This window comes from Plectropomus leopardus, chromosome 1 (genome assembly GCF_008729295.1).
Source record: "Plectropomus leopardus isolate mb chromosome 1, YSFRI_Pleo_2.0, whole genome shotgun sequence".
Classification (NCBI taxonomy): domain Eukaryota; kingdom Metazoa; phylum Chordata; class Actinopteri; order Perciformes; family Serranidae; genus Plectropomus; species Plectropomus leopardus.
In genome coordinates, this window is record NC_056463.1 from 14,495,357 (window position 1) to 14,509,318 (window position 13,962).

At 38.9% G+C, this 13,962-nt stretch overlaps 1 protein-coding gene across 1 annotated transcript in view; it reads left to right on the forward strand.

Moving 5' to 3' along the window:
* The window catches only part of gpc5a (glypican 5a), a 161,769-nt gene that overhangs the window by 86,124 nt on the left and 61,683 nt on the right, over positions 1 to 13,962 (forward strand). Inside the window, exon 8 of the mRNA XM_042491763.1 lies at positions 9,360 to 9,522. Within this exon, the coding sequence (XP_042347697.1) occupies positions 9,360 to 9,522 (163 nt within the window). The remainder of the gene's footprint in view (positions 1 to 9,359; positions 9,523 to 13,962) is intronic.

Here is a 13,962-nt window from a genome sequence, read left to right on the forward strand (position 1 = left end):
CATGAGGTAGGCAGAGAAAATGAAAACATTTAAATACAATTCCAGCTAAGCTGAATACCTGTAGATAACAACTCTATCATAAATCAGTGCACGTTCTTATCCATGATTAAAATCCAGTTTGAGCAACAGCAGCATAATTCTCTTTGTGTAAATGGTCATAAGTCACAGCATTAAAGTTCCACAATATTGCAAATATATTAAAAACTACATTCAAGTAAAACATAGTTTAACTTTTGGAAACATTTCTTCTAAGAATTAAATTCATATGTAGTTATTTAATGTATTTTCCAAACATTTAGTTAAAAAAAGAAAACCTTTCTGCAGTGTGTACTGTTTTTTATTGATTGTGTGTTTAAATGTCTTTATTTTTCCTATCATATGTGCTGATTATAACCAAAGCATAGCTGAGATATAGCTGAGTACAGATTATTGAAACACTTGATTGAGGTTCAAGAATTTAGTGATCATGGTTAAAGGATTAATCTGGTGTTACTCCACACCTCTCGAGTCTCTCTTACAGCAGCCAGGGGATGTATGGATTGTCTTAAAATTAACCCAACTGCACATGGCCATTGTAATAAAGGAACATGTCGCCCAGGTAGAGTTCTCAAAAGGCAGAAAAAAATTTCAGCACGAACCGAACTGACCTGTGTGAGTTCTAGCCTGTCCAAGATTATCACATAAACTACTGAGCCCAAACCTGACCCCCCCAAAAAGCACTAGTCTGCTTCAAACACCTGGGACACATTGGCTGTGTGGCGGCACGAGTCACACATGTCTCCAGCTGAAAATGGACCAGCTCGGTGGAACGCTGACTCTCCAGTGTATTTCCCCGTCAGAGAGGCTGCCTGCTCCGGCCGCGAGGAGAGACAGCGAGCCCTTCGTGGAGCCTGGCTGCTCCCTCTCTGCTTCTCTCCCCTGCCTGCAAGGCGATATCTATAATATATGTTAATAATATATGTTGAATTTACATTTAAAATAAATAATAACTAAAACATTAAGTGAGGATTGATCACTTATCAATATTTATTCTGGAAAGAAAAAGTATTTTTGTTTTATTTTTATGCAGCACGAGCCCTACCCACTTGGCCAATCAGCGCATATTTTCAGCATGAACCCCGCTTTTCGGGATCAGCTGGGCTCGGTTTGAGATTAAGAAAGGAAATTTCACCATAGTGTACAGAATATGGTGATATTTGTGTGCAGAACTATATACAAACTCGACAGAAGCAAAATAAAACTTACCAAAACCATCTCACATAGTCTTGTCCGTCATTTATGTAGTGTCTCAACAATCACCAACTCTGGTTTTGTCAAAATAAACCCTTAATTCGTTGTTAGATGTGATTATAAGCTGTTTTTTCCTGCGGTCTCTCCCTGCCGTTACTAGCTGGTTGTCGACACTCCTTTAACGTTATCCCCACCACTGGCAGTCGCCATGCTCGCCAGCTGCCTGTTCACTGGAAGAGACTGACTCCTGGTGGCTCGTGAAGTGCATTACATACAAAACATCCTCAATACAGCATGTCCAGCTCAGTTTGATAGAGAGCATCAGTATTTTTGACGTACTGAAATTCATACTTTGTAAGTAGCCTGGTATAATGTTGCCTAGTTGTGGCTCACTGGTGTGTTTTGATTAGTTTTTGGACAACAAGGGAGATTTGCTACATATAGGATAAGCTGCTTCTGGCTTCATGTGCTAGTAGGATCGCTGCATTGTTGGTTGCTGGCAGTAAGAAACAGAGAATTATGATTGAAATTTTTACAAATGATGAGTTGTCAGACAAAGGATTAATTTGAATGATGATATTATTTTAAAATTCACACTATGCTGTCATTTCTACCGTGGCCTCTCACTCACTGACCTGCTTTGCTGCTGCTGCACTCGGTCTGGATCCTGTCAGTGCTGCTGCAGCAGTGAGGGCGATGGAAAATGACAGTGTGTGTCCTGGGAGCAGACTCACATCCTGACACTTCTCTCCTCTGACTGGCAAATATGATCATTGTAAGATCTCTTCTCCACCCTCTATTTACAGATATAATAGTGGAGTGTGTTCAAAGAGAATACTGATGAGCTTAAAAATCCACACACAGCTTTATTCATCTCTTGGATCTCTGATGTTCTGATTCGTTTTGCCACTTGACACCCTGCACCTCCTTAGGAAATATACGCATACATGATCTGCTCTGTAGCATTGAGTGTAAAAAAGAAGTGGACGTAGCCACCGTGACATCGCCCGTTGGTTTCTGGAATACCGTTCTGAGGCCTTGAGTTTGGCATTTTCGCTGTTGACATGTTGGTGTTTTGTAGCCAGAAATAACGATATTTGGACAAAAGAATGGAGCTTTGGAGGCAGCTGCCAAAGCACTGGTCCTCAAACTCAGGTACGAATACGTTAATAACCTGAGTTACTTCAAGGCTAACGCAGCTGTATTTTAACACAATTGTATTCAAATATCACAATGGTGTTACTTGTAGAGTCTGCTTTCTGTGGTGGTACATGGTGTAAAAGGTTTAAGAACCACTGCTCAAAAGCATGGTCTGCTTTATTGTTTATTTTACTCAAATTGAATAAAATAAATGTCAATTTGTATTAAAGAGGACTTGAAGACCTTGAACTTATTAGGAAAATGTCTACTGAAGCAAAGTAGGGTCATTTTCATGAAGACGTCTGTACAATCGCACTTCTTTTTTGTAGTCAGTGCTGTTGCCCCATGATGGCCATAATAAAGAATGCAAGTTTATGGCATTTCTATATTGACTTCACTTCTCAGACCCTGAGATAACCTCTGGCTCTGTACATTTTAATTGACTTCAAATGTTTGCCATTATGTTTCACAGACAAACTTTGAAATCTTGGCTATTTTTCAGTACTTGACATACCTTTGTCTATTGTGGGAAATGGTTGTGTAGGCAGGATAAATGTGATGAGAGTGCCCTCTCATTTACAAATACAGACTAACTTGGCCATCACCTTTTACATTACTGTAGACACACTTTAAGTACACCTTAATGTCTTGAGGTCAATTGGAGTTGAAAGCTCAGTGAAAATTGGAGGCATTACACAGCAGTATGAGATTTTTCTGCCTATTGTCTCTGCAGTATGATAATTGTTTTAGATAGGCTGGAAAAAACAATCTGAAAATGTTTTATTATTCTTAATGGCTCTATGGAGGTCAAATAAGTACATTTACTGCCAAAAACACATGATGTTAAGTTTGACTACTCTAATATTTTACTTTTACCTGATTCAGTTTGTTTATTCTAGAACTAGGTGCCATAATATAACACAAATAAATAAAATTGTTGCAATGTGGCACTCTCAACCTTGGAAGAGATAACGAACACAATGGATCGTATAATCAAGTGATACCTGAGAAAATACACTATAAAAAAAGAGCCATACACATCTTAGGAACAGCTTTAGTGTCTGTGTGTGCGCACGTTTGTTTGTGGGGAGGTGCTATTCATTATTCTGACTACCTGTGGGAAGAAACTGTCTCTGAAACGGGCGGTGCGTGATTTAATGCTCTGGTAGCGTTTTCCAGATGGCAGGAGTGAAAATAGTGTGTGGGCTGTGTGACTGGTGTCCTTGCTGATGCTTTGGGCTTTCCTTATGCAGCGGTAATGAAGATATCATAGAGCTGTAGTAGGTCTGTGCCAGTAAATTTTTGATGCTGGCTTTACAGTGTTTGCAGTTTCCAGTTCTCTGCAGTCAAATCTGCCAAAGCATACGCTGTGATGCAGTCTGTCAGAATATACTCTCTTGTGCAGCGATGAAAGTTAAGCCAAGCCTTGGTTACCAAGCTGAATCTTTTGAGACACCTCACAGTCTTTGTTGTGATATTCTGAGGAAGCAGCTGGTATTAGGAAGATGTTTGTGATGTGTACAGTGGTGAATAAGAAATTTATAAAATATCTCAGGTGGCCAGGGCTTGTTTTCGAGGTGGGGATCGGAGGTTACCAAAGAGAGGGAAGACAAGAATTCATGTAAATAAAAAACACGTCCTCAAAAGAAGCAATGGGGGGTTACAAGTAGCTCTGTGAGGCTGCACTTGGGTACAGTCAATGCCTCCAGGATTTTGCGGGCTGTTTTTGTGATTGTTGCAGCCTGAAATGCCTGATTTCATGGTGGCTTTGCTGAAAAAATTGAGATTCCTGTTGCAATGTTTATGACCTTCTTTTTGCAATGAAATTTTGGGTGCAAGTGAAAAGTGCAAAAATAGTTGCGGTGCTTTCTGGGATTCGTAGCCTATTATTATGAGCATTGGGTGCTCCCCACAGAATAAGAGTTTATCTGTGATGGGAGGGTGGGTGGGTGTTTGGGGCTGACAGCTGATCACCAACGATCAGCAGTTGCTGCCATTTGAAGTGGTGCTGAAGGACTGTCTTTGTGATCTGCTCTCCTCTTGCTCTCTCTGCCACTTTAGCAAGAGCTATCGAAGCAGCAGGAGATAACATCCGACACCAAGCTGTCAAGTGGTCCAAAAAATCTCACACTGTCACCAAAGCAGCTCAAACTCTGTTGTTAGACCCATTAAGAACCAATAGGTAACAATAGCCGTGTGTTACTAACAGTTAGCCCTGTCACTCACTCATGTCATGTGTGTTTTGTGTCAACCTTGTGGTAAGGATAATACGATGAAAGCTGTTGTTTTGTACCAAGACATCGCTGTATTTCCTGCCTACCAAACCAGGTATTTTAAGCCAAAATATGATCTTTCCTAACCACAACTAGGTATTTTTTGTGCCTAAACCTAAGCACATGTTAATCACAGCTTTGCTGAAACATTATGTTTAAATGTATCCCTACATCAAAAGTGTCCAAACTTTTTAGAATGGGGGCCAGATTAGATAAGTTGGAAATACCTGGGGGCCAGCAGCTTCTTGCATCATATGAGTTATTAAAAAAAAGAAATCACAAATAAATGACACAAACATTACTGTTTCATCTTTGAGTGAAAAAGTATACAACACTATTCCTGAAAGTGGCAGCACTCACTTTCGACTTTGTGCTCCTCTGCCATGGCCACGTTTGCTACATTGCTGCAAATATCTGGCATTCGTTCGTTAGCTTCTTTACCATCTATTTATAGAGACACATTAGTTTCACCTATGTAGCTTGAGGTGTATTATGCTCTGTTTGAGATAAGACCCATATAAACAGAGCATAATACACCTCAAGCTCCTAATTGGTGCATGTCTAAAAACTGTATGAGAGTCCTGCCACTGTGAGGTGAATGAAAATAAGCACAAAGTGATCTAGCTTGATTAACCAATTTTGTGTTAACAATGTAGTGTATTTTAAAAGACAAGCCAAGGGACATTTAGAATTGGTCTGAGGGCCACTTTTGGCCCCAGGGCTGGACTTTGGACATGACTGCCCTACATGATAATGTGCAAATGGAATATATCCATGGTTTGCAGAAATGTTCACTGCCAGCATTTTTTTTCCTGGCGATTTGGTTGCCCATTTACAATTCATCAAGGCTTAAAGTTATGCATAATTAAGGGCATGGCTGCACTGATTGACAGGCTGTCTGCAGACAGTGTCCTCAGGCACTCGAGGTTTCAAAATGGTAGTCCACAAACCAATGGATGACATCATTGTGGCTACATCCATTAATTTGTATATAGTGTATGGAACTAAGGGTGTACCATTTTACATAATTTTGATAGATGGACCCATGGAGGGAATGAGAGTTTGATTGATGCTGTAAGTTCCTATTTTAGTCTTTCCAATGCTTAAAAATTAACAGTATGAAGTAGCTACAACAAATGTAAACTAAAATATATCTATCAGGCTACTGAAGCAGGTCGAATCAGATTAAAAAGCCTATCTCTAATGATCTGTGTGAATTAAAGGTCGGCTCTCTTCTTAGTTTTACTATTTGAGAAGTGCAGTATGTAGCATATACTGTAGCTTTATAAGGAGCTCAAAAGATAATGTGAAAATATTTTGTGTTCTCTCTTGCCCCACACATGCTTATATGGATCAAGTTACAATTTAAACATCTAGTTGACCACAAACTTTTTTTTATCATTATCTCTTGTAGAGTTAACTCTTAATTAGTGCAGAAAATTTAAAAGAAAATGGCCAATAAGTTATTATATGTTCACAAAATTCATCCTAAGACCACAATATTAGCACCTGTTCACTTTTGTTTGTGAAAAGAAATCTGGTATTTGGTGGTCATTAGCTCTCCACACACTGCAGCAACAGCCAGAAGCTTGCCCAAGGGTGCCTACTCAGAGCAGTTTCTCATCTGGAGATGCATTGAACAAAATCAGAGCACCTGTTTCTTAGCCAACATTAAATAAAGCCCCATGTCATTCACAGAAGTGAGGCTAATAACACATCCAGGCCATTCAGGCTTGCTTCATTGTGTGTCAGAGGGGCAGTAGCGCTGTTCAATACAATCAAACACGGAGCTTTTACTCCGCGGGCTCTGGAGAGGAGAAGAATTGAGTAGCCTGCTGATTGACAGACTTTTTCAAACATGACGAATGTTTCCTCTGCTTTGGAAAAAATGAGTTTGCCTTGAAAAATCCTCGCTAATACGGCTTGGTAATTGTAATACTGCGGTTTGACCCCACAGACCAAGAGCACCTCCTATGATTTTCTTTTAAGACTCGTGTGTCATGAATGAAGGGTTTTTAAGGGCTGGGCAATGTGGAGAAAACTGAATGTCACAATGTTTTTGACCACATACCTTGATAATTATGTCGATATTTTTACAATAGATTACAAAATATACACAATGAGATTTTTGAGAAGTAAGTGTCAGCAATGTAGACGTAATGACAAAGTGCATACAGGCAAAAAATAGAACAGTCTGTTAAGTTCAGAAAATGACATCACCTTACTGTGATGCAGTCCTAAAACCAGGAAAAGACAATACTTACCTTAGTACAATATCCAAAATTCAAGACGATATTTAGTTTCATATCACAGAGTCAATGTAATAATGATAAATTGCCCTGTCCTAGTTTTTAGAGTAGATTTGGGCATTTATTGGGCTCTATTTTCAGCTGTGGATTTGTGGTGCTACAGAGTATTTACAGCTGCACGACAGTAAATGTGTGATCAGCTCAGAAAACAGTAAAATAAAAAAATAAAAAAAAGTAAAATACTGTGTTCATCATGACAAAGGAACACACCAATCACAGACAATGCCTGTCTATTTTTTCAAATGCCTCCGCAGAAGCGATAGCCATGCCAGTGGCATTATCTTTTCAAACTGCATTTGTCCCTTTCTATGCAATATCTTAAGAACACCTGGTGAGAATTTCTTTAAATTTGGCACAAATGTCCACTTGAACTCAAAAGTGAATTGATTAGAATTGGCTGGTCAAAGTCACTGTGACCTCACAAAAAATGTTTTTGGCCAAAACTCAAGAATTGATGGGCTAATTATGACAAAATTTCACACAAAAGTCTCAATAGGGTAAAATGATTAAGTAATGACATTATATTCAAAAGGTCAACGATTAATCTCATATCATAATATTATGCATAAGACACATTTTTCTGGCCAATACTCAGTGTCATAACTGATGCAGGGACAGAATGGAAGACATTTGGTCAGATACTGGACTGGTAACACTAATCCTAAAACTGTGGTGATTGTATAGACCTTCTGTGCAGCGAGAGGGAAGATGTGTGCGAAGCATCCGTGTTTTCACAGATATGATTATGTAATGTGACTGCAATTTGACTGATTTGCAGAGGCGGTAATTTTGTTTAACAATGGGAAAAATATAGATAATCGTTTGCATTGTCCTTTAGGTTTCTGTGTGTGAGATAAACCAATGTGTAGGAGTGAACTGGGAACAGAAAATATGCTTCAGGTCAAGTAAATAAGTAAGAAAATGGTTCAAGTTAACAATGTTTTAATCAGTAGAACTGTAGTCAATTTAACTCGCCCTTAATTATGCATCAAAGTTTCTTGGAAATAAGATTTAGACTTGACCTAAGGTAGTGTGATTGAATTATGTTTTGTATGTGTGAAAGAAAACATCACGTTTTCTTTTACTCTCACAAACATGTGAGACAGGCTTATTTAAACATGCATCTTAACCTTTTACCCTGCTGCAAACCATAAATAATGACATGATAACAAAGCTCATGTAGCATATTGTCTCACATGTGCAGACGAATTGTTGCGTGATGCTGTTTCCTTTGTGAATGGGCCTCAGAGTCGACAGCCTTTGAACTCCACATACAGAGCCCTGGAGCAGTGCTCTGCCTCATGGACTTGTGAAGCACAAATTTCTGACTCGGTTGAACACTCAGACCAGGCTAATCTCATGCCCCACAGTAACTCATTATTCCACATAATGTATTAAAAGTTTGGTTAGATATAAATGGAAAGAAATCATGCTAATTCCACACATGGAAGTAGCGTTTATATATCGCCCAAACTCTCAATATTCTCCATCTTCTAATCTGTCAGCTTTATGAAGTGGAGACTCCAGACAGGCTAATTACAGCACAGATATGTCCCAGCTCAGCCATGGCAGCAACGCCGGCACTTTTGCTCCCCTGCACTGAACCACAACAGTAACTAATTAGCATAGACACCACCTTTCTGATCAACACAAAGCATTCTCTCTTGTTTCCAATGACGCACCATGAATTTAAATGAGCCAATTAGCGTATGCATTTCCCTCGGTATCGAGTTCACAAAGTCTTTGATTGAGATTCTGCTGCACAGCAATACAGCAGGAAGTTCAGCTGCCCTGCAGGCCACTGTGGCCGAAAAGGGTGAGCATCATGTGACACACACATTCATTCAGTGTATGCAGGCTGTCAGGATAACTGTTGATACCCTTAGTCATTTTGATAACCATTTATATATCACAAGTATGTATATTTATGTACAGAAGGGGAATTTAAGCATTTGTTTAGTTTTGGTAAGAAAAGCTCTTTTAGAAAATTGTAGTTGAAGAAACGGAATACAGAAAAACTCTTTTTTATTTAATAGAAATATGCCATTTGTAGTGCAATCCTGCAGTAACTTCATAGTTTTTTTTAATTATTACTGTGGCTGATTAGCAGCATAATCAGCAGCTCTTTTGCATTTTCTCCTTGTTTTGCTCCTCATTTTCTGAATGCATATTCTGCACTGTCCTTGCCATGAGAGGACCTTGTTCACTTCATCCTGCTGTGAATATTGAATTGGAATATTATACACATATGCTGTATGCTGTATGCTTCTTGCAGGAGGAAACATTAACTTTTAAATCATGGCCACATAAACTCAGAATAACTACTTTAAATTAGTTAATGTTATGTCTTTTTTTCTTTTTCTTTTTTTTTTTTTTTTTACAAAAATATGTCTTTTTTCACAACTAGCTGTTGCAGGGGAAGTCCATTCCTAAACTGGGATCACTGGACCAAATTGAAACTGGAAGTGGAGACCCAGAGGGACGTTACAGCGGCGACTGTGATGATGAGGATGGCTGTGTTGGTTCAGGTGGTGGTGAGGTGAAGAGGAAAGTCTCCAGAGTCTCCAAATGTAAGTCTCATCCTTTTGTCATTTAACTGAGCAATTAACCATGTGCAGAAATTGGTACCCAGCTGTTATTTATAATGCAATGTATTTTGCCAAAAGGAGGTAGTGTTCAGGGGCAAAAATCTAACATTTAAGTGGGAATATGTTCAGATTTATATTCTGTAGAACTGGGTGTAATAATTTTAATTTATACGCATGTTTGGATGTATGATTGCATTTCGTTTTAACTGTATATCATTGTATGGGGTTAAAAAAAATGTACATGGTCCCTGAAAAAATCATACAATAAACTTTAAAAACTAAATTAAAAAAAAGTCAAAACATAGAAAAAGACTTATTATGAAATAGATAAAATAAAAGGAGAATTATCAAGTTTCACTTAGGTATAAGCATAATAACCATCTTTGTTAATGTTATCACATTATTATTATTATTATTATTATTATTATTATTATTATTGTCACTTACAATAACCTTTAAAGAAAAGAACATTTTTTTCTGGTTGAACAAACTTAAATTAAAACTTGAAACCTTTTTATTTCTTTTTAAAGAAAGTATGTGTAAAACGTCTGTCAGGCAGTCACGTGCAGGTGAGATTCATCAACTAGTAGCTTTTTTTTATCAGTACCATAAATAAACAAATGTACATTATATGATAATTGTCAGTTTTCATACCACCATGGTATATGGTTTCCTGGTAGACCGCTTCAACCCTACATAAAAAGTAATGCATAGGTATATTCTTATGCATCTTAATTTTCATGCATGCATTAAATGATGCCTTTTACTCTGCTTCCCTTTTTAAGTTGCAGAATTTATGAATTGAAACTTGTCTTTGATCGAGGAAGACATTGGAAGTGCAGTTGCATAATCCTATATTTTAATAAGACTTCCTCCAGTCTCCATTTTATGACAGCCATAATAATAGTCATTAAATATAATAGTTGCTGTGGGGACATTATTGCAATCAAGGCCCGTTACTTTAAAAATTATTGCTCCTTAGAGGATCGGTAACCTCTGATGAATCACTGTGGCGCAGCTCTGCTCCTCATTTTGCTACCTGTCACACTCTCCTCTTATCACATGGATTTCCCCTCTCTCCTCTCTCCTCTCCTCTTCTCTCCTCTCTTCTCCTCTGTCCTCTCTCCTCTCCATCAAACATGCTAACAGCCTGATTAATCACCTCTCTGGTTTTGCCTATGGTGAAACCGAGGAAGAGGGGGGGTCATCCAAACAAGCCGTTCTATCTGTGTAAATGTTTCCTTTACCGCTTGTCAGTCTGTCTCGAGGCTTCAGCAGCTCTGGCTCAGGGAAGCTGCTTAACAATCGCTCATCTGAGGCTGTGGGGAGGCTCTGACATTTATCACCCATTACAGTAGAGCCGCCCTTTCCTTGTCATGGGCCAGATCAGCCTGTCTCCCATATTTATGACCCACTGTCTGTTGTGACCTCTGTCGAGCATCTGTCCACTGCTGCCTGACCCTCACACAAATAGAGGCTCCCCCACCCGAGCCAGACCTCATGTCACTCCCTGCTTTATTGCTACAGAATGATTTGATTTCTTTTTAGTGGCTATTTTGTTGTAGGTATTTTTCTTTTAGTTTTATTGTTGTAGTAGAATTAAATGAATTAGTAAAATGTGCAAGCTGAGGATGCAGCAGCACTAAAATCATGTTTTATTGCTCTCTCTCTTACGGAAAAAGAGTCTTGCACAATATAAAGCAGCTTGGAAGTACAGCAAATACTTAATGTAAGTATGTATCCATTATATTTTATGAACAGGAATAAAAATATGCCCTCAAATCATAGTGGAGGAGAGTACTGCTCATGGACTTCAGTCTTAATTGGGCCTTACCTTTAGAGTCGACCTAATGTTTTCTGTGTTTATCTGTAGGCAATCTTCAAATAGAAAGTTTATTCCAGGAGGTTTGATCCACAACACCTCTTCAACCTGTAGGTGTGAGTGAAGGTCACACAAACAAGCAACCCACTGCCCACTGAATCATCCTCCAGCCCCACTGTTTGTAACCAACATAGACTTCTAAAACCTCCAGACACTAACTGGTGTATGACTGGTTAATAATCACATGATAAACTTTCATTTGACCAATCCTGTGAGACTATTAGTCACAAATGAAAACTTGCCACTCACACAAGACCTACTCTGCTAATGTAGTTGGCAGACAGAACTTTAGCGGCTGACAGTCGGCAATGTTGGGCCTTTGGTGAACATCTGTTGCCTTAGTGTTCGTGTTGTTTTCAGCACCGTTAGTACTAATTCAGCATGTTAAAATTGCGTAGGAGCTGGCGGAGCCCGTCCATGGGAAAAATTGCCCACATTGGCAATTTAGCTTTGAGAACAAAAAGAGAAACTGAAGTGAGTAAAGTAAACAAATGACTAAAGTCAAGGGGCATAAGATCAAGACAAACTGGTGGAATTAGGTAAGATAATTTTTCTATAGCCAATGAGCTATTTAGCAGAAATGGATCATAACTGTTTGTGTTATTGCTCGTCAGCGCAGGGTAAACATACTTTGTTCTTTTAGCATTGGGTTGCATTGTTAATGTGCTAACTGGCATCTTGAATCCAACCAGTCGCTCTTCCGGTTTCTGTTTTTGAATAACGAATACAGATTACCACCCCCTGCTGGTATGGAAAGTTATTTCCTCTCACACAGACGCAGAACATACATACTAGTTGGCTGTTGGCTGTAGTTTTTGTGGTGTGTTTAAGTGCAGCTTTTTTGATATCCGTTTGTATTGTCTGGACCTTTAAATCAGTTTCATAATAGGGGAACAGCAATCCTTGAGTTCATTCAGCCAACTTGCATTGAATTGATTATAATGTTGGAAATGTTCAGTAATGATATTTGGTTTCTGACCTCATCACACCTCACAAGGAAGCCCTAAGCTCAGCACAGCTAGAAGTAAGGCTGATGATAACTTCGCCCTTGGGTGAACATAAGCTGCCAGTTTGCTTCATGCAGGTTGACTTGGGATTGGGGAGACTGTGTTTGACCATTTCTGTAACTTTCCCATCCAGTTCACACCTTGACTGGCCAACTGTGTGCAGGTGAGAAAGTCAGCTGGGTTTGAACTTTCTCTCTCTATGTCTTGTTTGTCACAGAACTATTTTTTGGTACTTTTTCTTTTTTTTTTTTTTTTTACCAGAGCAACACATTGAATGTTTCTCAGGAGAGACTGTTTGAATTTAAATAATTTTGTGTTGCCCCACTCTCAGTGACAGCTGGCATTTCACTCCACCTTTGAGTGTGGCGGATCAGAACAACTATAAACACCTTTGATTTCCAACAATGTCGGATAGCATGGCTTGTGAACTATTTCTGTTCAGGCAAAACCTGAACAAAATACTCAGAGCCTACAGGTGTGTGATGGGGTGGGACCGCTCTTTGCATCCATCTGCAGCCTACCAATGTCATGTATAAAACTAAATGACAGTATGCCATTTCAGCAACCCGAAAACACACAAGGTGACGTTATTATAGAGCAATCAAGTCCTTGTAAGCACAGGGTTGTGGTGAATGAACGCTGCTGTCGGTCTCCGGTTTCCAGCCGATGGTTAACTTTTTTTTTATTTTGAAAGAATAACCAAAATATTAACATAATTTTAACCATTCATTCATTTATTTATTCATTTTTCCATAACCACTTGTCCTCTCACGGGGGGACTGAAGCCCGAGAGGCGGGGTACACCCTGAACAGGTCGCCAGGCATATAGATAGACAACCTTTCACAGTCTCATTTACACCCACGGGCCATTTAACCTCACCTGCATGTCTTTGGAAGGTAGGAGGAAGGAGGAAGCCAGAGAAAACCCACGCTGACATGGGGTGAACATGCAAAAGTAGTCATTTTAAAGGATTGTCTGGCATCTACTGGCAGAAATAATACATGATATTTATGACAATGTTTTCATTACTTTATAATCAACTAAAAATAAGAATTGTTGTGTTTTTGTTACATTAAAATGACCTGTTTATATATACATATCAAGTTTGCCATGTTCTATAGTAGCCCAAAATGGACTTACCAAACACTGATTCTAGCTAGGGCCTTTTGTGAATTTGCATTTTTTGTGTTGGCCCCCATAAGTTCAGTTTCTGTTGATTGCAATATCCAATTTAACCACTAGATGCCACCAAATCCTGTGCACACGACCTTTAACCCAAACTATAATGTTTCCCAAATCTAACTAAGTTGTTGTTGTGTCTACACCTAACTTAACCTTAACCATGTCAGAGCATGAAACTGATTTATTTTTCAGTGAGGATTTCTAAGGATTTGAGAAGGCACAGACAAACGATGTCACCCTGTCGATAGAAGCCTCGGATCAGATCAGCTTTTATACGTTGCTCTAGAGCTCATGAACAAATAATGCATTTTTTGTAACGATTTTTTGGGTTTGTTGCCTTCATTTGATCG